The 22,655-nt window shown below is 47.3% G+C and overlaps 1 protein-coding gene across 1 annotated transcript; it reads left to right on the forward strand.

Moving 5' to 3' along the window:
• Window positions 1-4,524: 4,524 nt before the first annotated feature.
• On the forward strand, window positions 4,525-22,038 carry FOXI3 (forkhead box I3; the record flags this gene model as incomplete). The annotated part of the gene is made up of 2 exons (XM_082195011.1): window positions 4,525-5,260; window positions 19,831-22,038. The coding sequence occupies 2 exons, from the start codon at window positions 4,525-4,527 to the stop codon at window positions 20,400-20,402; spliced, it is 1,308 nt and encodes a 435-aa protein (XP_082051137.1). The 3' UTR covers window positions 20,403-22,038.
• Between the last annotated feature and the right edge of the window lie 617 nt (window positions 22,039-22,655).

A 22,655-nucleotide genomic window follows, 5' to 3' on the forward strand; every position in this document is an offset into this window, starting at 1 on the left:
TCAGCTTACAAGCATTATGGTCTTGCTCAGGCATAGGCAAACTTGGCCCTCCAGATGTTTTGGAACTACAATTCCCTTCATCCCTGACCACTGGTCCTGTTAACTAGGAATTATGGGAGTTGTAGTCCCTCAACATCTGGAGGGCCGAATTTGCCTATGCCTGGTCTTGCTTAAGTGAACACCTAAGGAGTTCTAAAAGGGATGCGGGGGGCGCTGTGGGTTCAACCACAGAGCCTAGGACTTGCCGATCAGAAGGTCGGCTGTTTGAATCCCCGTGACGGGGTGAGCTCCCGTTGCTCAGTCCCTGCTCCTGCCAACCTAGCAGTTCGAAAGCACCTCAAAGTGCAAGTAGATAAATAGGTACCACTCTGGCACTAATGTAAACGGCGTTTCCGTGCGCTGCTCTGGTTCTCCAGAAGGAGTTTAGTCATGCTGGTCACATGACCTGGAAGCTGTATGCTGGCTCCCTCGGCCAATAAAGCGAGATGAGTGCCGCAACCCCAGAGTCGGCCACGACTGGACCTAATGGTCAGGGGTTCCTTTACCTTTACCTTTAAGAAGTTCTAAGGATACACTCTTGAGAGTCCCATGGACTGCAAGAAGATCAGACTTATCAATTCTTAAGGAAATCAGCCCTGAGTGCTCACTGGAAGGACAGATCCTGAAGCTGAGGCTCCAATATTTTGGCCACCTCGTGAGAAGAGAAGACTCCCTGGAAAAGACCCTGATGTTGGGAAAGATGGAGGGCACAAGGAGAAGGGGACGACAGAGGACGAGATGGTTGGACAGTGTTCTGGAAGCTACTAACATGAGTTTGACCAAACTGCGGGAGGCAGTGGAAGACAGGAGTGCCTGGCGTGCTCTGGTCCATGGGGTCACAAAGAGTCGGACACGACTAAACAACTTAACAACAACAACAAGGATACACTTGGAAATAGTAAATCTTAGAGAAATCAGTGGGGGAGGGAATGCAAACTTGAGTTTGCAATAGTTAAAGACTGGTTTAGTAATCCCCTTTGTTAGAGGATTTCTCGTGGATCTACCACCACGGACCAACTTTCACACCACCTGATGTCACCGCAGAGGCAAAGCTGAGCAAGGCATCTGCCTACACATTCAAGCTTCCACTCACCGAGAACTGTGCCAAATCACGTGTGAACCAGCCCATATTCACCACGAAGCGAAGCGCGCTGGACTCTGCCTGTGCGTAATAGTTGAAAAGGCCCGGCGTTTATCCTCCTTTTTGGAACAGAAAAGGCGCACTGGTTTCCAGCGAGCCTCTTCTCCTAACCCAAACTAAGATGCACAGAGACGCACGTCTAATTTTACCCCGTTTACATTGGGCTTCTGGCCAAGTTGTAACGCGCGTCGGATACCTGTAGGGGGCTCGTGGTTATGGGAACGCACCCCGAAGCCAACTTTTCCGAATTAAAGCTTTGAAATGGGACCAGTCCGTCTCCCTTCCGCGCACCCCGCTCCTCCACCGCGATCGCCAGGGCTTATTAATAAACAGCAACACACACTAGTGCTTCCTTAGCATTAAATGTGTCGACCGAAAGTTAGAGCACTATCCTTCGTGAGAAAAATGTCCGTTGCATTAAAAAGAGTTGTCTTTAGCATATTTACTCGTTCTCGTGCTTCCTTACACCATATTTCACTTTGGGAATTTTTAATTTTATTTTTACAAGGGATGCTTCTTACTAAAAAATTGCCTAGCTAGCATAAAAGGCCACGCCACGAAGGGAAAAAAAAACCAAAAAACATTGTCCTGATAAATCCGAAGGGCATTTGTATATGTTGGGGGGCGGAGAAGGGACTGCCGTAAAATAAACTATCTTGGCTTTCAATACGAGAAATGCGCACCGCAGTTTTACGCGCGCTCGTTTTCTCGACTTCAAGGCAGCGAATGGGCCTTTTTGCTACTAGGGTTTATTTAATTCTGGCTGGATCAGAGCCTCAGATTTTCCTCCCGCTCCACTGCCCTGAATTTTTTCACACACACACACACACACACACGGGAGATTTGGATACAAGCCTCGGTGATTTAAATAGAAATTGCTTTTCGAGCCACCGTTGTGCTCAGAATGAGGCTTTCAAGTGCCTACGAATAAACTTTAAAGTAGGCTGCAACGAAGGCGCGTCCGCAGGAGAATATTTTAATTTTATTTTATTTTATAGCATCTGCCCCTGAACGGCGGATTATTATTTTTCTCTCTCTCTTTGCAACCGATTTATTTTTCTCCCTACAGAAAAGGTGGCTCCAAAATCGTTGATCGGATCATTTGCATGGTAGTTGTTGTTTTTTTTTAAAGAACACTTTGAAAATTATGCTTTTCGCGACAATAGCGCCATAAATAAAAAGGGGGAATTTTAAACTGAGTGGTGTGGGTAGAAAGCCATTTATCTTCGAAAGTTTGCCATTGCCTTACCGTTCTCTGCCCAATAGCCCTGCGAGTCCGGTGTGGCGAGGCTCTAAAGGATGCAAATTTTGAGTGGCAGAAAAGCTTCAGAACTGCCTTTTACGCACCAATAAAATGGGAGAGGAAAATAGTGGTCAACTACATCATAAATAGTTCGGACGGGATTGTGTATTCACGGCAATCTCAGATCAGGGATCAGGAATTAACACGCAGTTCTGCTCGTGGTTTCTTGGAAGGGTGTCCCATGAAGTACACTGGGATTTACTCTCATGTAAGTGCCTCGTGATGTATAGGATCTCACCCTGAGAAACGGCCTCTTCTGATCTCAGGGTGGAACCAAAATATCGTAAATGCACAGATATCTCTTCTGAATGGTTCAGGGAAATCAAAACGATTACTTAAAAATGTATATATATATTTAAAAACTGTTCAAGGCAGCAGTACGTCGTCGTCCGCGTAGGATGCAATTTCATCAAGTAATTTCTTTTTTAAAAAATCAGGTAATTTTCTTTATGCACACCTGTTGACTCACAATTGAAAGCAGGTTTTCAAAACCACGTGTTTCTTGGATATCCAGCCAAGGGAGTGCTGTTTAATTCATTGTTAACGATGATTAATGAGGCATCTGTACCTCGTGGATGAATTCTGATCAAAACGGTACTCTTCAGGTGCTTTCTGCTCTGCAAGATTTCGTAATATATTCTCCCTCGCCGATTCTAATTTTATTTCGTTCGTTAATTAAAAGATAGACACCTGGGAGATCTGTAGAGCTAAACATCTGAAGGCGACTGCTACATGCGGCGGGAGATAAAAGGCGGTGGATTCCCCAAAATTAGAAATGTCACGAGCAAAACAACTGAATTGTTTCTCACGAACTAGGGATGTTGGGGACGCAGAATCCAGTCTCCAAAAATGCATATAATGAACGCCAAAAATTCGAGAATCGAGGGCGTGATATTATTATTATTATTATTATTATTATTATTATTAACCGAGCTGATCGGACATTGGAAATAGAAAACTGAGTCTGAAATAAAATGAAGTTGAGCGTGCTGGAATGGGTGGTGGTGAGTGCGAGCTCGTTTTGTTTCATCTTTGGGCCAAGCAAAGTGATTATTTACACGGTGTAATATAATTTGCACCCATCCTGTTTGGCCAGGTGGAGTGATGGAATAGGCTTCCGGGGCGCTGCAACGCGAACACGCGTAGACGCAGGTTGCATGAAGTATTCTCCCTGGAGTCGATCCTGAAACGCCTTTCGAATCGTTTTCCTTGGGACCCGAAGCCCCACTGACACAAACCCCTCCAAGTAGTCTGACTTCAGAAAAGACCAAGTTTCAGTTGTTGTCGAAAAGTTCTCTGCGTTCTTCCCTCGCCTCCCAGGGCAGCTGCAAGGGCGCAGCAACTTCGGAGAGGCGAGGGTCCCGCAGACACAAAGCAGGGAGCCTGAGCTGGGACCGTCCTGTTACTCGGAAGTAAGCCCCGTCGAAAGCGCGCGGGCAGCATCTCTGGCGAAAAGATGCGCTGGGACTGCGATCCCCTTCATTCTACCAACACATTCAACTCATTGGCAGTGGCGTAGCGTGGGTTGTCAGCACCCGGGGCAAGGCAAGTAATTTGCGCCCCCTAACCCGTGGATTTGCGCCCCCTAACCCTAACCCCCAGATGTTGCGCCCGGTGCGGCCGGCCCCTTGCACCCCCCAAGGTACGCCACTGCTCTTTGGCCCCCCCAACCTGTCCCACGTTCACTTTAATTCCACCCTCCCCCCGACGGGCAGAAGCAAGCCTCGTCGATCCACAAGCGCTTGGCTGAGAGAGGAGGAGCGGAGGAGGGGACCCCCGGGGCGACCGAGGCCAAGGGACCAGATCCCCCTCCCTGGCAGCGGCGGCGCCTCCGCCCGCCCCGTCGACGGGCTGCAGCCGCGCCACAGCCCCTCCTTCTGGGATCAGCCAGCCCCGGGCCCCGGGCCGGGAGGCTGGGCAAAGCGCGCGGGGGCTATAAGGCTCGTCGACGGCGGCAGAGAGGCAGCCCCCTCCAGGCTGGCCCAGACGGCTCTGGGCGGGGACTGGTCCGCCTTCGCCGCGCCTCCCTGCCGCCTGGGCCATGAGCGCCCGCGAGCTGCCTCGCCAGCCCGCGCCCCGCGCTCCTCGCTCGCCCCCGACGGCGCCCGGCAGCCCCTTGGCGCCTTGGTCTCGGAGCAGCAGCAGCGCCCGGGACGCTCCCGCCATGGCCGTCTACTGCAGCGAGGCTTTCAGCGTGTATCCCCAAGCAGCAGCAGCCGCGGCGGCTGCGGGCACGTCGGGGCAGAGGCAGCCGGGCGCCGCGTACGCGCTGGGCGACTACGGGCCACCGCCGGGCGCGGGGGGCTACTTGTGGGGGGTGAGCGGAGGGGGCCCCTACGTGCCCAGCGGAGGGGCCGTCGGGGGTACCGCAGGAGGAGCAGCAGCAGGAGGAGGAGGTGGCGGTCCCGGGGGCTCGGGAGCCCCTTTCCTGCCCTACGGCTGCCCGCCGAGGGGCGTCGGGGCGCCGGCGCTCTTGGGCTCGGCTGCGGGGCCGGCGGGCGGCTCCGGGGCGCCGTCGGAGCTGGGCTGGCTGAGCTTGGCCAGCCAGGAGGAGCTGCTGCGCCTGGTGCGCCCGCCCTACTCGTACTCGGCGCTCATCGCTATGGCCATCCAGAGCGCGCCCGAGCGCAAGCTGACGCTAAGCCACATCTACCAGTACGTGGCCGAGAATTTCCCCTTCTACAAGCGCAGCAAGGCCGGCTGGCAGAACTCCATCCGACACAACCTCAGCCTCAACGACTGCTTCCGAAAGGTGCCCCGCGACGAGGACGATCCCGGTGGGTGCATCGCCGCGCGTGGGGATGGCGGGGAAGCGGGGAAAGAGTGCCTCTGAGCATGGGTGGAGAGGCGCATGAGGCAGGGGTCCCCGGCCACTCCAGGCTAGCACATCCCCCCCAAAACACGGGATTTTAGGGTTGGGAGAGAGACCCTATCTGCATTTGCAGGAATCTCAAAGCATCCTTAGCTGAGATTTTTAAAGTCAAATTTAAAACTTCTTTCCCCCCAAAAAAATGTTTATTGGTTTTCACAATATTATAAACAAATAAACACATAAGACAAACAAGCATAAATCATAGCCTTACTGAAAATGACACTTATTAACTTTGTTAAGTGACTTCCCCGCTTCCCCTTGGTTGGATTTCATTGCATATCCTTTTAACTGTTTCCCAAATCACAGTTCTTATAAAATTTAACTTGAACATTAGCATCCTTAAATCTTCACTTTATGAAATTAAACATATGAATTCATCACTTAACATAAATAAAATCCTCAGCCAATTAAGTATCTGCAAGCTGTTTTCAGTTAATTTAACTTAATATATTTAACTAAATAATCATTAAATTTGATCCACTCTTCTTAACCTTACCTAATGGAGGCTGCTCGGTCTTTTATATGTCATATGCATTTATTATGTCTGGACATTTTTTGTTGTTGCCTAAAAATTATGCCCATAAATGCTGAATGAATGAATGAACTAGAGTATCTGATCCTGATGTCAAAACATTCTCCTCTTGTACCTGATCTAGATCTTCCCTGATCCCTCCTTCCCTGGCCGGGAGGGGAGGCACAATTTTGGGGTCTCCCTCAGGTGCCAAAATCCCAATGGCCCCTCACATTGCCTGGGTACTGGGGTGTGGGTCAATACCTGCTTTTCTTTTAAAGAGTAACTTCCGGCGGGACTTGGGAGGAGAACTAGAGTGGTTCCCAAGTCCTAAACAGATCAACTTGGAAGGCCGGTGTCAGTGATCCGAGGCAGTTGTGCGGAAGTGAGTGCCATTAGTTAACTTGCAGAGGACTTTGCCACACCGTGCCCGGCGCGGTTTAATCAGAAGTAAGTCCCAGGCGCAATGGGCCTAACTCCTAACTAAATACGCACCAGAGCATCTGTGCAATTCAGGCCTCTTCATGCTTATAGGATTGCACTGCTAGTGTCCTTAGGATCAGGTGGTAAGCTGTACAGGTGGCCTCCCACTAAACATCACTTCATTCAAAAGAGAGTCCCCTTAATGCTTTCTATTTGCCAAGCATGTTTGCACATGCAGTTGCAAAATGCACACACTCCCTCCCGCCATTCCTTAAGGGAAGTTAGGATTTTGGACCTCGATAGCTGGAAATAATTCAGGATTAATTACGGCAGAGTGAAAGGGATGTGATCTGTGTGTGGTATGTGTTCATCTCTCCGATTCGACATGCCTTGGAGCGATGCGCTTCCCTGCTGAAAGAAGCTGAGATTTCTTCGGCCTTGGAAAGGAATTTCCTTTTCCGATCAAATAAGGTGCATAATCGCACCCAGTTCGTAGTAACGGTCTTCCTTTGCACATGGGAGAATTAGAAATTCTCGCTCATATACACGCCGGCACATAGATTTGTTTTGGGAATAAGCAACCTATTTTAAGTTGTCTCAGTGCAAGCCCTGTGGAGTTTGATTCTTGAATACATTCTCTTCTGCCTTAGTCCCAATCTTGCGCATTTTGTTTTCTAGTTACAAAATGGCTTCTGTCAGCATCCTATGGGAGAGAGCAATAGCTTAGTCATAGTGCATCTGATTCTAACGTAGAAGGTCCCATGTTCTGGGATCTTTGGATAAAGAACGGTATATAAACTGAACACATAAATAAATGTTCCAACCCCGGCATCTCCTGAGAAGTCTGAAACCCTGGATAACCTCTGCTGGTTAATGTAAACAGTAATGTGCTGATGGGCTGAGCATAGGAGCGCTTCCAATGTCTAGATGCCCATGGAAATCATAAGAAGCCATTTGCTTCATAGAAGGATTTCTATCCCCTTTCTGTCTTTTTAAAAAACAAACAAACCCCAAATGGTATGCAATGCGTATTTAAGAACTGAATTGCTCCCAGTTACGGTAGCTCATAGATGAAAAAAGATCTTTTTCCTCCCTCCATCTGCAATAGGAGGACAATAATTCTGATCTAATTGTTAAGGATTCCTGAGGTAAAGTTTGTGATGCGCCTTGAATACTCAGAAGTTCCCTATAAACTCTGCTGATCGTCCCCTAATTGGGAGTTTTGGTGCATGAATTTGCCATTGGTCATTAAGTTAGCAACTTTGTTGACAACCTTGATGATTTCTGCGTACCACACACAGAGTAGAAGAGTGCTACAAAGGGCAGCTGCTCCTCAGCTCTTTCTAGGCATGCTAATCTGTTCACAGGGCCACCAAAATAAAATACCAGGTGTTGCCTATTTCCATCCATACAAATGCAGTAAAAGGCTGAGATGTTTGGGGAGCTGGTCACCTCCTTTTCTCTGAGCCTATATCTTCACGCTCTTCACAGTGTTAGATAACTGCTGGATGTCTGGCCTGCAGATTGAAATCACAGTTAAGTAGCAACACTCTTTGCATGTTTCTGCATAGATTGCTATTCTTCGTTTTCTTTTTGAAGAAATTAAATAGCAGTTGGAGTGTGTGGGGAGGTTTAACTTCCATCGTGGCCCCACACAAACACACCTGCAGATGTTATTGGCGTCGAAAATACACAGTAAAGCAGTTGTTGCGATATGCGTGACTGATGTCTCAGTTCATTTGGCCCTTGGGCCCCAGAGAAATGCACCTGTGGCAACAGACCACAGAAAGGTAAAGGCTCTGCTTCCTTCTCCCATTGACCTCAAATCATGCACCCTTTTATATGTGGATGGGCAGACATATGAACAGGCCGAACATGGCCGCCTCTGTCGCATCTAATATGAGCCTCGGCTCACAGCTTTGTTTTGTTTCCCCTTGTATTTCTAGTGTATGCAGCTTGTAAAAATCATTTTATATGGACATGCAGGATAAAAATAATAGGGCAACATAGCATTTGTATGAACTAAATGAATAATAATAATAATAATAATAATAATAATAATAATAATAATAAAAAATAATAATATATTTATACCCTGCCCATCTGGCTGGGCTTCCCCAGCCACTCTGGGCGGCTTTGGGACTAACTTTTTGGCCCTGTATGCAAAAATTATATACCACTTAACTAAAAGGAAGTTGTTTTCATAAAATAGGATAAAAAAATTCATTTTAACAAATCCGTAAAAGACCGTAAAAACAGTAAGCATAATGAAATTGTCAGAATATAGGTACAATAGACAGTGTTTTAAAAATCTAATGCTCATGATAAAATTAGTTTCCTAGGTAGATATATTGTTTTTAAAAATTAACAATAAAAAAGCTGGAACACAACACGCGACAACTTTAATATAGCTTGTCATAAAATTGCAACAAAGTGAAACCGCAGAGCAGCAGCAGCAAAAGCATTCTTATGATTCACAACACTTCACCCCTCCCCAAAGGCTTGGACAAAGATGTTCATCATCACCTGCCGATGGAAAGGAAACAGCGCTGTGGCGAGACACACCCCAGAGCGGGGGCTTTTCCGTAGGCACAAAGCTGCCACAGAAAAAGCCCTTACTGGTCTGCAGTGCCCATCATCCCTGACTGTTGGCCTTACTGCCCGGGGCTGGTGTGCGTATGAGCCTGACAACAGCCTGCTCTTGCCTCAGACGCAACTTGGGCCAGCCCAAGACATTTTGCCACCCGAGGCAAAGAGCAAGATGGAGTCCCTCTCAGTTCCACAGACAGAAGCCGACTGGACCGGAAGCTGGACCAGAATTTCAGCGCTGGTGATGAGGGTTACTGTACCTCAGGCTAGTTTAGGGGTCCCCGGACATATCCAGGTCTGTACCCCAACAGAGGGAAATGGCCAGGAGGAACTGTTGTGGGTGGTTGCTGTCACTGCCCCCAGCATCTGACGCCTAAAGCAACTGTCTCCCTTTGCCAAACGGAAGTGCCGTTCCCAAACTCCGTGTTCCTTGGCAGCCGGGTTGAGATGCCCTAAGATGAATCCTGTGCCGCAGATGATGACTTTTTTAGTAAAAGAAAAACCAATGGCTCAAGCAAGCACTAGGGAGGAATGGGTTAGAGTTTCTGTTCGGAGAAGCATTGCTCTTGCACATTGAGCGAGGCAGGGAAGCTGTCCTGGACAAAGAGGCAAGAAGGAGTAGCTTGCTGAGGTGCCTGGCTAAAAGTTGTGCTCCCTTCCCACACTTGGCTAAGATCAAGTGTGTAGTAAATTACCCCAGCGGTGAGGAAACCTCGCTATACACAGCCGTACACAAACATAGATTGTGTACGTAGATGTACACAGTCACACTTTCTCACTTGCCGCAAAATGTTTTCCGGGGATAAATTGGTAACTGAGAAGCTGGGCTGCAGCTTAAATGAAAATTGGGGATCCCTCCTTCTGTGAACATCCATGAGGAGGAAAAGAAAGGGCAGTTATTTCCTTCAGATGAACCACAATCTACAGATCCCCAGCTTTCATTTTTCTTTTTTCAAAGAAAGAGTGCGTTTCTAGCGTTCGTAGAACCTGAGATATGAGGCAAAATGTACAATTCTCCATTTTTTCGGTGAGAAAAAAAGGTTCCTCGGTGTGTTCTCCTCCCAAATTTGGATACCCATGCCCCGGGCGATGTGGGGCTTGTTATGCCAGACTGTTATGTCAGTCGTTCTTTGAGGGGCATTTGTGGGTGCTATTGACGATGGCAAGAGAGAAACTGGGGACATCACAAGTGTATGTGTCAGGGGTGGGAGAAGATGCCACCTTATCCATGGAGGTGTTCAAGTCTCTGTTCAAATGGTCGTACAAGGAATGTAGGGCTAATACAATTTCTCCAAATGGCTTGAACAAGTGTTAAAAGTGCGGATCTTGAACAGGGAAAAAAATAATCTGCAGTTTAGAAAGACTTAATTTCAGATGAACGAGGCAGGGATTTAAGGGTGATGGGCATCCTGAACGCTTGTCGACTTCAGGTTTTAGCAGCTGTTATAATTGGCTAGAAATCCTCCTCTTTCGTAACAAGAAATCAGCTTCTGACCGTCATTGTTCATTGCAAGAGCTGGGAAAGTATGCTTAAAAACAGATTTATCTTTTAAAGCACTGGTGTGTGCTTTTAAAATCAACTCGTGAACACATGATCTTTGGTACAGTTTGCAGATGGGAGATTCTGGAAGAGGAGGTTGGGAAGAGAAGAGGCTCTCTGTGGTGCCGTAGATGGTATTAAGTTTGGGCGTGGGGAAGCCAGACTCAAACCCTTGCTCAACCAAGAATGCTACTTCCATCACAGGGCCAGCCAATGGGGTGCTCTCCAGATGTTGAACTACAACTCCCATCATCCCTGACCATTGGTCATGTGGACTCGGACTGATGGGAGTCATAGTCCAACAACATCTGTCCTGCTTTTATTCCAATTATTGCCTAATCTACCTTCCCGGGTGGTGGTGGCTGTTGATAAATGAGTCAGGAGTTCTGGGCTATGCGTGTCTTGTACGCAGCTGGGTAGGAGGCAAACCCACAACACCCATTGACAAAATCAGCATCCAGTTATTGAGCAAAAATTGGTGAAGAGATATCATGTAATTTCCATTTGTGAGGCTTAGTTCACCTTTTGAGACTCCCTAGAAACCTTTTCTTATCATTGTTACAGCAGAAGAGAATACTTGTACAGTGGTACCTCTGGTTAAGTACTTAATTTGTTCCGAAGGTCCGTTCTTAACCTGAAACTATTCTTAACCTGAAGCACCACTTTAGCTAATGGGGCCTCCTGCTGCTGCCACGCCGCCGGAGCACAATTTCTGTTCTCATCCTGAAGCAAAGTTCTTAACCCGAGGTACTATTTCTGGGTTAGGGGAGTCTGTAACCTGAAGCGTATGTAACCTGAAGCGTATGTAACCCAAGGTACCACTGTAATACAAATGAAGCACCTTGATCCATGTAGGATTTTTCTGGGGGTACGCAGAGGTACGCACACCCCTAAACATTTTTGTGAATCTACGTTTGGCCTCATTGAGGGGCAGTATTTTAATATGAGTAGGAAAATGAGAGGGACGCGGGTGACGCTGTGGGTTAAACCACTGAGCCTCTTGGGCTTGCCGATCGAAAGGTTGGCGGTTCAAATCCCCGTGACGGGGTGAGCTCCCGTTGTTTGGTCCCAGCTCCTGCCAACCTAGCAGTTCGAAAGCACATCAAAGTGCAAGTAGATAAATAGGTACCGCTCTGGCGGGAAGGTAAACGGCGTTTCTGTGCGCTGCTCTGGTTTCGCCAGAAGCGGCTTAGTCATGCTGGCCACATGACCAGGAAAAACTGTCTGTGGACAAACGCCAGCTCCCTCGGCCAGTAAAGCGAGATGAGCGCTGCAACCCCAGAATCGTTCATGACTGGACTTAATTGTCAGGGTTCCCTTTACATTTAGGAAAATGAAGGTACCCCTAAATATTTTTTTTTTTAGAAGAAAAAAAGCACTGTGTGTAAGCCTGAGGTGGGAAGACAGTGGATTGGGATCTGCCGGTAGATCTCTGGACGATCTGACTCCTGAATTGTTTAGCGACAAAAAGAACTCCCCCCCACCTCTGAAATTAAGCTGCCAAAATGAAGAAAGCTAACCCGGAGTGGACTTTGGTGTGAAAGGAGCCAAGTTCAGTTCTAGTGCTGAAAACAAATTCCTAAGCGCAGCACACAGAATTCTAGAGTCGGAAGGGACCCCAGGGGTCATCCATTCCGGCCCCCTACAATACAGGAATCCTACCCACAGTCAACCCTGGGTGGGGCCGTACCACCAACCTTCTGGTTAAGAGCCAGACACACGGACTCATTGCAACACAGAGGTGCTCATAGGGACTCCGTAATGGAGCGCTAGGGGCAAAAACCTCCAGAAATGATTCAATAAATCTGAAGTCCGCTCGCTCTGATACACAGTTCGACTCACAGGCTTATTGAAGCAAAAGCCGTTTTACACTTCATATATTAAACTGCAGTGTAGAATGTCAACAGTAACAGTTTTCTTAGCAAGAAGGATTGAACAAGTCTGCTTTTCTGCAAATGTTCACTGCTTCCAGCTTTCTTTACCGTTAAAAACAAAAAAAGACAAACAGTGATGGAGAACCTGTAGCCATCGATTTTGTTGGATCCTGGTTCCCATCAGGTGTGTGAATCATTTGTTACAAGTTACTTGGTTTCAGAGGCCCAAAGGGAACAACACACTGATTGAGGAAATGATTTATTTCAGTTGTAATAAAATATTTGGCCTCTGATGCCCTGCCCTTTGCAGAACAAAAGATACCCAGTTTAATGAGCAGCAAGCATATGGGAGAAGTAAGATACTAAGTAATGCCGACAGGACTGTGGATCAGGAGGTGCATTGTACGTGGGATTTAAATAAAAGCTTCCATAACTTTTCAGCCAGCTGCTCCTGAAGGTTGGGGGACGTTCTGAAGTGGTCTTGTGCGAGTGCGAGCACTGGAATTAAAAGTGAAAATTGGGAAGTCTGTGTGTTCGTATGTGTGCGCATGTAGTATGTATGCGCATAGCTCTTTGGATCCTGGCTAGAACCAGGGAGTTATGAACAGGGCTGGATTTAGGTTTGATGAGGCCCATAGCTCCTGAAGGTAATGGGGCTCTTTATATGTCCAGCCGTCCTTTGTCAACAACAAATTGCTGCTGTTTTTTGTGTTGAATATATGTTGCATGGTAATTTATGGACCTAATAGCTATTTAAAGCCATTTGCACATACAGCGGTACCTCGGGTTAAGTACTTAATTTGTTCCGGAGGTCTGTACTTAACCTGAAACTGTTCTTAACCTGAAGCACCGCTTTAGCTAATGGGGCCTCCTGCTGCTGCCGCGCCACCGGAGCACGATTTCTGTTCTCATCCTGAAGCAAAGTTCTTAACCCAAGGTACTATTTCAGGGTTAGCGGAGTCTGTAACCTGAAGCGTATGTAACCCGAGGTACCACTGTAACAAAATATGTATTTTACCAAAGTGATTGATATAAAAATGAGCAAATCAGTGATATTTTAGGGAGCAGGCTAGCATCATTACTTACATCATAGGCGCCTATACAACACAAAACACTGTTGCTGTATATAGGTATTATTTTGTTTGTTTGTTTTATCTTATATTTTGGAAATGTACAGCCAGTTGTTTTTTCCCTTTAAATTTTTTGGGGGCCCCCAAGAGAGTGGGGCCCTAAGCTATAGCTTGTTTAAAGGTAAAGGTAAAGGTACCCCTGCCCATACGGGCCAGTCGTGTCCGACTCTAGGGTTGTGCGCCCATCTCACTTAAGAGGCCGGGGGCCAGCGCTGTCCAGAGACACTTCCGGGTCACGTGGCCAGCATGACGAAGCTGCTCTGGCGAGCCGGCACCAGCGCAGCACACGGAAACGCCGTTTACCTTCCCGCTATAAAGCGGTACCTATTTATCTACTTGCACTTAAGAGTGCTTTCGAACTGCTAGGTGGGCAGGAGCTGGGACCGAAAGACGGGAGCTCACCCCGCTGCGGGGATTTGAACCGCCAACCATGCGATCGGCAAGCCCTAGGCGCTGAGGTTTTACCCACAGCGCCACCCGCGTCCCTTATAGCTTATAGCTTGTTTAGCTTATACGCAAACCCGGCACTGGTTATGAATGTGTTATATTTGCTAGTGGAGATTTCTCAGTTTTATTATACAGCAAACTTAACCTGGTAAAAGAAGAGGTTCTAACTCACAAAGTCAAAGTGAGCTGTGATGATTTCTAGAAACAAAGAGCTCAAGTCTGAACGTCCTGATTTAATTTTATAAACTCGAACCACACTTTTCTCACACATAAAAGCACATCGTGCAAAAAGGGGGGGGGGGAGGACAATGCAAAATTTCACAAAAAGCCAAACAATCTCAAATAGAACATCAGCCTTCAGTCTGTTACTGGGATCTGCAAACCTGCACATTCACTTGGTGAACTGAGTTGCACGCGTTGCTCTCTGGTTAAAATCCTGGGATATGTTTAGAGGACTGTGCCCTCATTTGTAGGATTGAGTGTGCTCATTTTGGGTCCAGGCTTGAAGCTTCAAGTACAAACATGGGTAAAGATGGTCATTTGCCCATTTCCTTATATATATATATATATATATATATATATATATATATATATATATATATATATAATTTTTATTGATTTTAACATATAAATTATAAAATGTACCACAAAACTTATCACTTATACAATCATTTTAGATTTCCATCAGCACCTCTGATGATCCACCGTTTTAACCACTTCTTATGCATTTCTTAACTCTATATTGCCTTTACATCTCTTAACAAATCATCCTTCCCCTTCTCCATTTTTGCAATACTTCCAATAATACTCCTCACAAAACTTCTTGCAAACCTACAAACGTCGTCGTCTGATCTTCACAAATACTTTTCAAATAGTCCATAAATTTACTCCAGTCTTTCTGGTCCCGCCGGTTTCGAATCCTTCCTGTTAGTTTATCTAGTTCTGCATAGTCCATTAACTTCATCCTCCATTCTTCAATCGTCGGTAATTCTTCTTGCTTCCATTTTGGGCCAGTAATATTCTTGCTGCTGTTATTGCATATAAAAAGAGCTTATATTCCTTTCTTTTTATATCACTCCCAACAATGCCCAGTAAAAATTTGCCCGTTTTCTTAAATGGAAACCTTTATCGGAAGCCAAGTCTTAGCAGCAACCTGTCTTTCAAACTTGGTTCGGTGGTATCTGGCGAAAAATACAGTAACTGCTCCGAAGTTTCCTACTATTGACCAAACACTAGGGTCATGACCCAGCAGCTGCTGTGTGGCTGTGTGAGATGGATGGGGACCCCATATTCTGCTTAACGGCCCCTCCCCGATTGCAATATGTCCAACTATTTTGTGCTGTGGGAGCTTCATGCGTTCTTCCCACACGTGGATAAGAACACAGTGAACAGCCAGATGCCGTTGCGAAGACAGGACCTGGGTGCAAGAACACTCTCTTGGCTTGTGATTCCCGGCAACTGAAACTCGGGTCATCCTACCTTCCGTCAGGGGTGGTAGAAAAATGTTCCCTTTCTTCCCATAGTCATTCCTGAAGAGAGCCTGCACTAGGAAAGTCCAAGCCATTTATAGGTCAAAATGCTTCAGTGCTCGGGAGCTGCAAAGCACAGAGCAATAGAGCTCACCGCTGTTTATTTCCTTGGGGAAATACAGTGGTACCTCGGGTTACGTCCTTAATTTGTTCCGGAGGTCCGTTCTTAACCTGAAACTGTTCTTAACCTGAAGCACTACTTTAGCTAATGGGGCCTCCCGCTACTGCCGCACTGCCGGAGCACGATTTCTGTTCTCATCCTGAAGCAAAGGTCTTAACCCGAGGTACTATTTCTGGGTTAGCCGAGTCTGTAACCTGAAGCGTCTGTAACCTGAAGCGTCTGTAACCCGAGGTACCACTGTAAATGTGAGAGCTTGGCATCGAGTTCTTGAATAACAGAAACTTGGTTCGGAGCTGTTTTTTCTCGGTTGAACTGCATACATACTGCATTTTCAAATTTGAACGGTGGCATTCATTTTTTGGCACATGGCATGTCAGGGACTGCAGACTATCATCAGCAATGGATTGATCTGGAAGCAGAATTAATTAAAACACAGGTTTATTTGTTTGAAGCTGTTTTGGTTGGTGTTAAGTACAATAGGGAATGAATGAGTGAGTGAGTATCTGCAGTGGTACCTCGGGTTACATACACTTCAGGTTACATACACTTCAGGTTACAGAATCCGCTAACTCAGAAATAGTGCTTCAGGTTAAGAACTTTGCTTCAGGATAAGAATAGAAATTGTGCCGCGGCAGCAGGAAGGCCCCATTAGTTATAGTGGTGCTTCAGGTTAAGAACAGTTTCAGGTTAAGAACAGACCTCTGGAACGAATTAAGTACTTAACCCGAGGTACCACTGTATGTCTATACACACATGCCTTTCAGCAAAGATGGATAAATATTTGTTAATTACACAGTAATTTCTTACACTTCCCAGGGAACTCCCCTTCCTCGCCAAAAGCTTCTACATTATAAGTTTGCTAATATGGATTTCTCCACCCCCAAAGACTCATAGAGTTGGAAGGGACCCCTGGGGTCATCCAGTCCATCCACCTGCAATGCGGGAATCTCGACTAAAGCATCCATGACCGTTGGCCATCCATCCTCTGCCTAAAAACCTCCATTGAAAGAGAGAGTGCACCACCTCCCGAGGGAGTCTGTTCCACTGTCAAACAGCTCTTACAGTCAGAAAGTTCTTCCTTTTTTAAAATAATAATTTTTATTAATTTACAACAAAACAAAACATACATACTAATTTCACATCCAATTTTTCACAAATTGTTTCTTTTCTGGACTTCCTTCAGCTTTTCCGTGAATCATCCATAGTCATTAATTTAATTACGCATCCCCTAGTTTGTATTGTCATTGTTTATACCCTTCATTTCTTTTCCCTTTGGACAATACTTCTCAGTTTTTCACAGTGCTTTTTTAAACCCCTCTGTCCCTCTGTTATCTGTCCCTCACTTATGCTTTCCAGATATTCCACAAATTTCCCCCAGTCCTCGATGAACTTTTGGTCTCTTAAATATCTAATCTTCCCAGTCAATTTGTCCAACTCAGCATAGTCTAACAACTTCATTCTCCACTCTTCCGCCATCGGTATTTCCTGTTGTTTCCATTTCTGAGCCAGTAGCACTCTTGCTGCTGTCACTGCATATTGGGAAAATTTACAATCCTTTCTCTTTATCTCATTTCTTCCTGATCTTTAGTTCTTCCTAATCTTTAGTCGGAATCTACTTTCTTGTCCCTTGAAGCCATTGCTTAGGGTCCCACGCTGCAGAGCAGCTGAAAACTAGCTTGCACCACCTTCCGTGTGATAGGCCTTTAGATATTGGAAGATGGCTATTATATCTTGTCTTGGTCTCCTCTTTCCTGGACTAAACATACCCAACTCCCTCAACCATTTCTCACAAGGCTTGGTTAATGATCTGTTAAGCGATTCAAAGAATTGGTTAGAAAGCCTTCAGTTTCGATCCTATACATCCATGTACCTCGGCATCTGCCCCACTGAACTCGGCGGGACTTGCTTTTGAGTGGACATCCATAGGATTACAACGTAATAATTCTTAGTTGACCAAAAGGAGAGATTTTATAGCTTGTTAAGTTTTATCCCTGGTACAGTGGTACCTCGGGTTAAGAACTTAATTCGTTCTGGAGGTCTGTTCTTAACCTGAAACTGTTCTTAACCTGAGGTACCACTTTAGCTAATGGGGCCTCCCGCTGCTGCCGCGCCGCAGGAGCACAATTTCTGTTCTTATCCTGAAGCAAAGTTCTTAACCCGAGGTACTGTTTCTGGGTTAGCGGAGTCTGTAACCTGAAACGTATGTAACCCGAGGTACCACTGTAATAAAAAACATTGTCTTATACAGTGAGAAATAAGGTACTTCAGGGATTGGGAGCTGCGACCCTCAAAATAATATCCCTGGTACAGTGATACCTCAGTTTAAGAACTTAATTCGTTCTGGAGGTCTGTTCTTAACCTGAAACTGTTCTTAACCTGAGGTACCACTTTAGCTAATGGGGCCTCCTGCTGCCACCGCTGCGTCATTTCTGTTCTCATCCTGAAGCAAAGTTCTTAACCCGAGGTACTATTTCTGGGTTAGCGGAGTCTGTAACCTGAAGCGTCTGTAACCCGAGGTACTACTGTATGCTTATTCTTTTCTAGTCCTAGGTATGGGAGCACCTAGAAAAATAGGTGCTGGTACTCACCATGAAGTACAGTGGTGCCTCGCAAGACGAAAATAATCCGTTCTGTGATTCTCTTCGTCTAGTGGTTTTTTCGTCTTGTGAAGCAAGCCCATTGACGGATTAGCGCTATTAGCGGCTTTTAGCGGCTTTTAGCTGCTTTTAGTTGCTTATTGGCTTATCGGATCAGCTGATAAGCGGCTTAGCGGCTTAGAAAAAGGGGGGAGGAAAAAAACCCCGCAGGAACTCGCAAGACATTTTCGTTTTGCGAAGCAAGCCCATAGGAAATTCGTTTTGCGAAGCACCTCCAAAACGGAAAACTCTTTCGTCTAGCGAGTTTCCCGTCTTGCGAGGCATTCGTCTTGCGGGGCACCACTGTAGTTACAGTAAGTGCCACACCTTTTATCAACAAAGAAAAGAGGTTCTGGTACTGCGTACCCTTGAGCACCCCCTGGGGAAAAACAACTACTGGGATTGGGAGCCTTTGCCCCCTGGAAATGCTGCTGAACTACAGCTCCCATAATTCCTAACTGCTGCCCATGCTGGGGAGGCTGATGGGAGATGGATTGCAGCAACATCTGCGTTCCACAGGTTGCTTAGGTGTAATGATCTCAGGCAGGCAAGCAAGCCCCGATAAGAATTCATGAGTCTCTGACAGTTTTATGGTACGTTTATTTACAGTTAAGGACCTGGTCTGTGACCGTAATAATGAATTCATTCAATATTTACAATTAACATCCAGAGTGGAGCTCTGAGCCTTCCGCTCTTAGCTATGAGTCAGTCACACTGAGTCTCCGTCCCTTTTGCAGAATGAAGGGCGCCAAAGTCCAGTCCTTCGTCTCTTGTACTTCTGTTGTGTTGTAACCCTTTCAGCTCTTCTGGTTCGGGGAGAAGGTGGGTGAACTCCCCCCCCCCCCGCTATCAAACAAAGATCCCTCTAAACACTGCCTGCCTCCTGGTTGCATAGCAACCCCCTCAAAGCCATCTATCTCCTCCCCTTCCTCTGCTTGCGAGCTTTCTGAGTCTGCTGCTCTATCTGAGTCTGGGAACTCTTGATGAAGGGGGGGTGAACTAACCCACTCCTGCTCTGCCTGTGGCTGCAATCCCTCATCTCTAGAGTCTGATTCTGGCTCCCTCTGTACTGACATTCCTTCATCTCCAGAGTCAGACTCTTCCCAGGGGTTCGATTCAGCCATGTTCCTGACGCTAGGCCTGTAGGACCTTTGTCTCTCTTTGGCGTTATCTTAATTACAGTGGTACCTCTAGTTGCGAACGGGATACGTTCTGGAGCCCCGTTCGCAACATGAGCAGAATGCAACCTATGTCTGCGCGTGCATGGGTCGTGATTCACCGCTTCTGCGCATGGGCGTGACATCATTTTGAGCGTCTGTGCGAGCGGCGAAACCCGGAAGTAACCCGTTCCGTTACTTCTGGGTCGCCGCGGGACGTATCCTGAAATAACATAACCTGAACCGAACATAACTAGAGGTATGACTGTACTTATAAAGGTATCTATATACCGCTGATATCAAAAAAATATACCGCAGAGGTTTACTACAATAGAAAAACATTGAAACCAAACGACAGCATCTTAAAAAGTTTAAAAACAAGTTAACATAAATCACGTAACTCCACAAATGTTCGGAACGGGTGGGCCGGGACTAAGATGCTATATTTGGAGTGTGCGGTTCTGCAGTCTAAAGGAAAGTCTTCCCTTTTAACCCCCTGCTCTCTTATCGTCTTTCAGGAAAGGGAAACTACTGGACCTTGGACCCGAACTGTGAGAAAATGTTTGACAACGGGAACTTCCGGCGCAAGCGCAAGCGCCGCTCTGACCCCAGCAGCTCTACAGCGCCAGCCACGGCTTCCACGCTGGGGACTCTGAAGTCAGAGGAAGGCCACGCCATCCCTTTAGTCCCGGGGAAGCCGTGTGGGGAAAGCCCCTCCTCCGATCTGGAGCCGATGGCGTCCATGAGGGACCATTCCAAGAGCGCCTCCCCACCTGTGATCGTCTCACCCGCAGCCGGATGCCTCAGCAGCTTTTTCAGCAGCATGAACTCGCTGAGCAATGGCGGGCGCCTGGCTGGGAGCCTCAGCGGTGACCTACACCACAGGAACCTCCCTGCGGGACACCCGGGCGGCTGCAGCTTCACCCAGGAAGTCGCCCCCGCAGAGCAGCTCCAGCGAGTTTCGGCGCCCGCTGCCGCCTACTACAGCCCCTTCCACCCCGGCAGCGGGGGCCAGTCAGGGCAGTACAACCACTTATACAACTTCACAGTCAATAGTCTCATCTATGCCCGGGAGGGCACTGAGGTGTAGGGTCTTAAGGGGTCGCAGGAAGAGGCCAAGTTTATGTTTCTGCACCCAGGAAGAACGTGCCTTTCTTGTCGTTTCCGAAAACAGACTTCGCACAGGGACACCTGTGACGCCCAGGAGCGAAAGTGTTTGAAAGATACGGATCTCTCTTTTTCATATATATTGGAATGGGGGAATTGTGCAGCCCAGACTAGACAACTATCTTTCTCCCCGTTGCATTTTGCAAGCAGGCCACCGAGTTCTGCAAACGAGGGTCGTTTGGACTGAAATGAAATGAAATCGAAATTAGGGCCAAATATAGAAGAAGAGTAGCCGCCGAAGTACTGCTTGTTGCTTGGGTTTTGTTGCTTGTTTCTTGAGTCTCTGTTTACAAGTGCTGTGGTGTAAGAGAGACAGATGAAGAGATTTTATGAAGTGCCTTGAAAAATGTAATAATAATAATAATTCTAGTTGCCTTTGCCAGTCATGGCTTATTTGAAGCTTCTCTTAGATCCTAAAGCTGACCTGACAGGTGCTTATATCTATCCAGCCCCAGCCCCATTTCTGCCGTCTACAGACAGGCACCGAACTTAGGTTTATTGAGCCCCTGGTGGGCTGGCGATATCGCAAGTGCAGGCCTGCCCTTCTCTATGTATGCCACATATGCTATGTATGTCTCCTGTTGCAGTTTGTTTCCTGTTATTTGTCCCACTGTCTGCTGTGGCGAAAAAACACAATTTACATCATTAATTACACAAATTCAGTTGCCATGGTTTGACGAGCAAAACAGAGGACACATTTGCCGACTTCTCCTTTTAACTACAGATCTCTACGACAACTCTCATTTCACATACCGTATTTTTCGCTCTATAAGACGCACTTTTCCCCTCCTAAAAAGTAAGGGGAAATGTGTGTGCGTCTTATGGAGTGAATGCAGGCTGCGCAACTATCGCTGAAGCCAGAAGAGCAAGAGGGATCGGTGCACACCAATCCGTCTTGCTCTCCTGGCTTCAGGGATAGCCACGCAAAGCCTCTTGAGCGCAGCCGGAGCGCTCCTCCCTCCCTCTTCGCTCAGGAAGCTTTGCGTTGCTTTCTTGTTTTCCTACTCTAAAAACTGGGTGCGTCTTATGGTCGGGTGCGTCTTATAGAGCGAAATATACGATACCCATGAAAAGGCGGACACGTCCTGGGAAAAGAGGACGTGTGGCAAACCTACGGGGTGTTGAGTTATTCCACCCCATTCATTTCATTGCAGTGAAACCACGGGGCAAAGGGGGATATTGGGGGGTAAACAGTGGCAGAGCAAGCCGATCGGGCACCTGGGGCAGCACACGTGCCCTGCCTCATGGGGGCACCGTGGGGCCTCCAAAGAGTCTGCCTGCCTCCTCCCACTCAGCCACCCCACAGCTGAGGGGGAGACGGCGGGCGGACCGTTTGGGGCTGCGCGGAGCCTGCAGGGCACTCAAGCCACCGCATCACTCCCAGGAGAGATGTGTGACTCGGAGGCGCTGCAGGCCCCACTGTGAGTGCCGCCCACCATTTTGTCACCCCCTCCCTCTGTGGGGACATCTGGGGCAGTCCGCACCTACTGCACCCCCCTTGCTACAGCCCTGGGTGTAAAAATGGCATAATGTTTACAGCAGGGGTCAGCAAACTTTTTCAGCAGGGGGCCGGTCCATAGAATCATAGAATCATAGAGTTGGAAGAGACCACAAGGGCCGTCAAGTCCAACCCCCTGCCAAGCAGGAAACACCATCAGAGCACTCCTGACATATGGTTGTCAAGCCTCTGCTTAAAGACCACCAAAGAAGGAGACTCCACCACACTCCTTGGCAGCAAATTCCACTGTCGAACAGCTCTTACTGTCAGGAAGTTCTTCCTAATGTTTAGGTGGAATCTTCTTTCTTGTAGTTTGGATCCATTGCTCCGTGTCCGCTTCTCTGGAGCAGCAGAAAACAACCTTTCTCCCTCCTCTATGTGACATCCTTTTATATATTTGAACATGGCTGTCATATCACCCCTTAACCTCCTCTTCTCCTCTTCTCCACTGTCCCTCCACTGTCCCTCAGACCTTGTGGGGAGCCAGACTATATTTTGAAGAAAAAAATGAATGAATTCCTATGCCCCACAAATAACCCAGAGATACATTTTAAATAAAAGGACACGTTCTACTCATGTTAAAACACGCTGATTCCCGGACCGTCTGCGGGCCAGATTTAGAAAGCGATTGGGCCGGATCCTGCCCCCGGGCCTTAGTTTGCCTACCCATGGTTTACA

The sequence above is a fragment of the Podarcis vaucheri genome, assembly GCF_965113315.1.
Source record: "Podarcis vaucheri genome assembly, chromosome: 13".
In the NCBI taxonomy this organism is placed as follows: Eukaryota; Metazoa; Chordata; class Lepidosauria; order Squamata; family Lacertidae; genus Podarcis; species Podarcis vaucheri.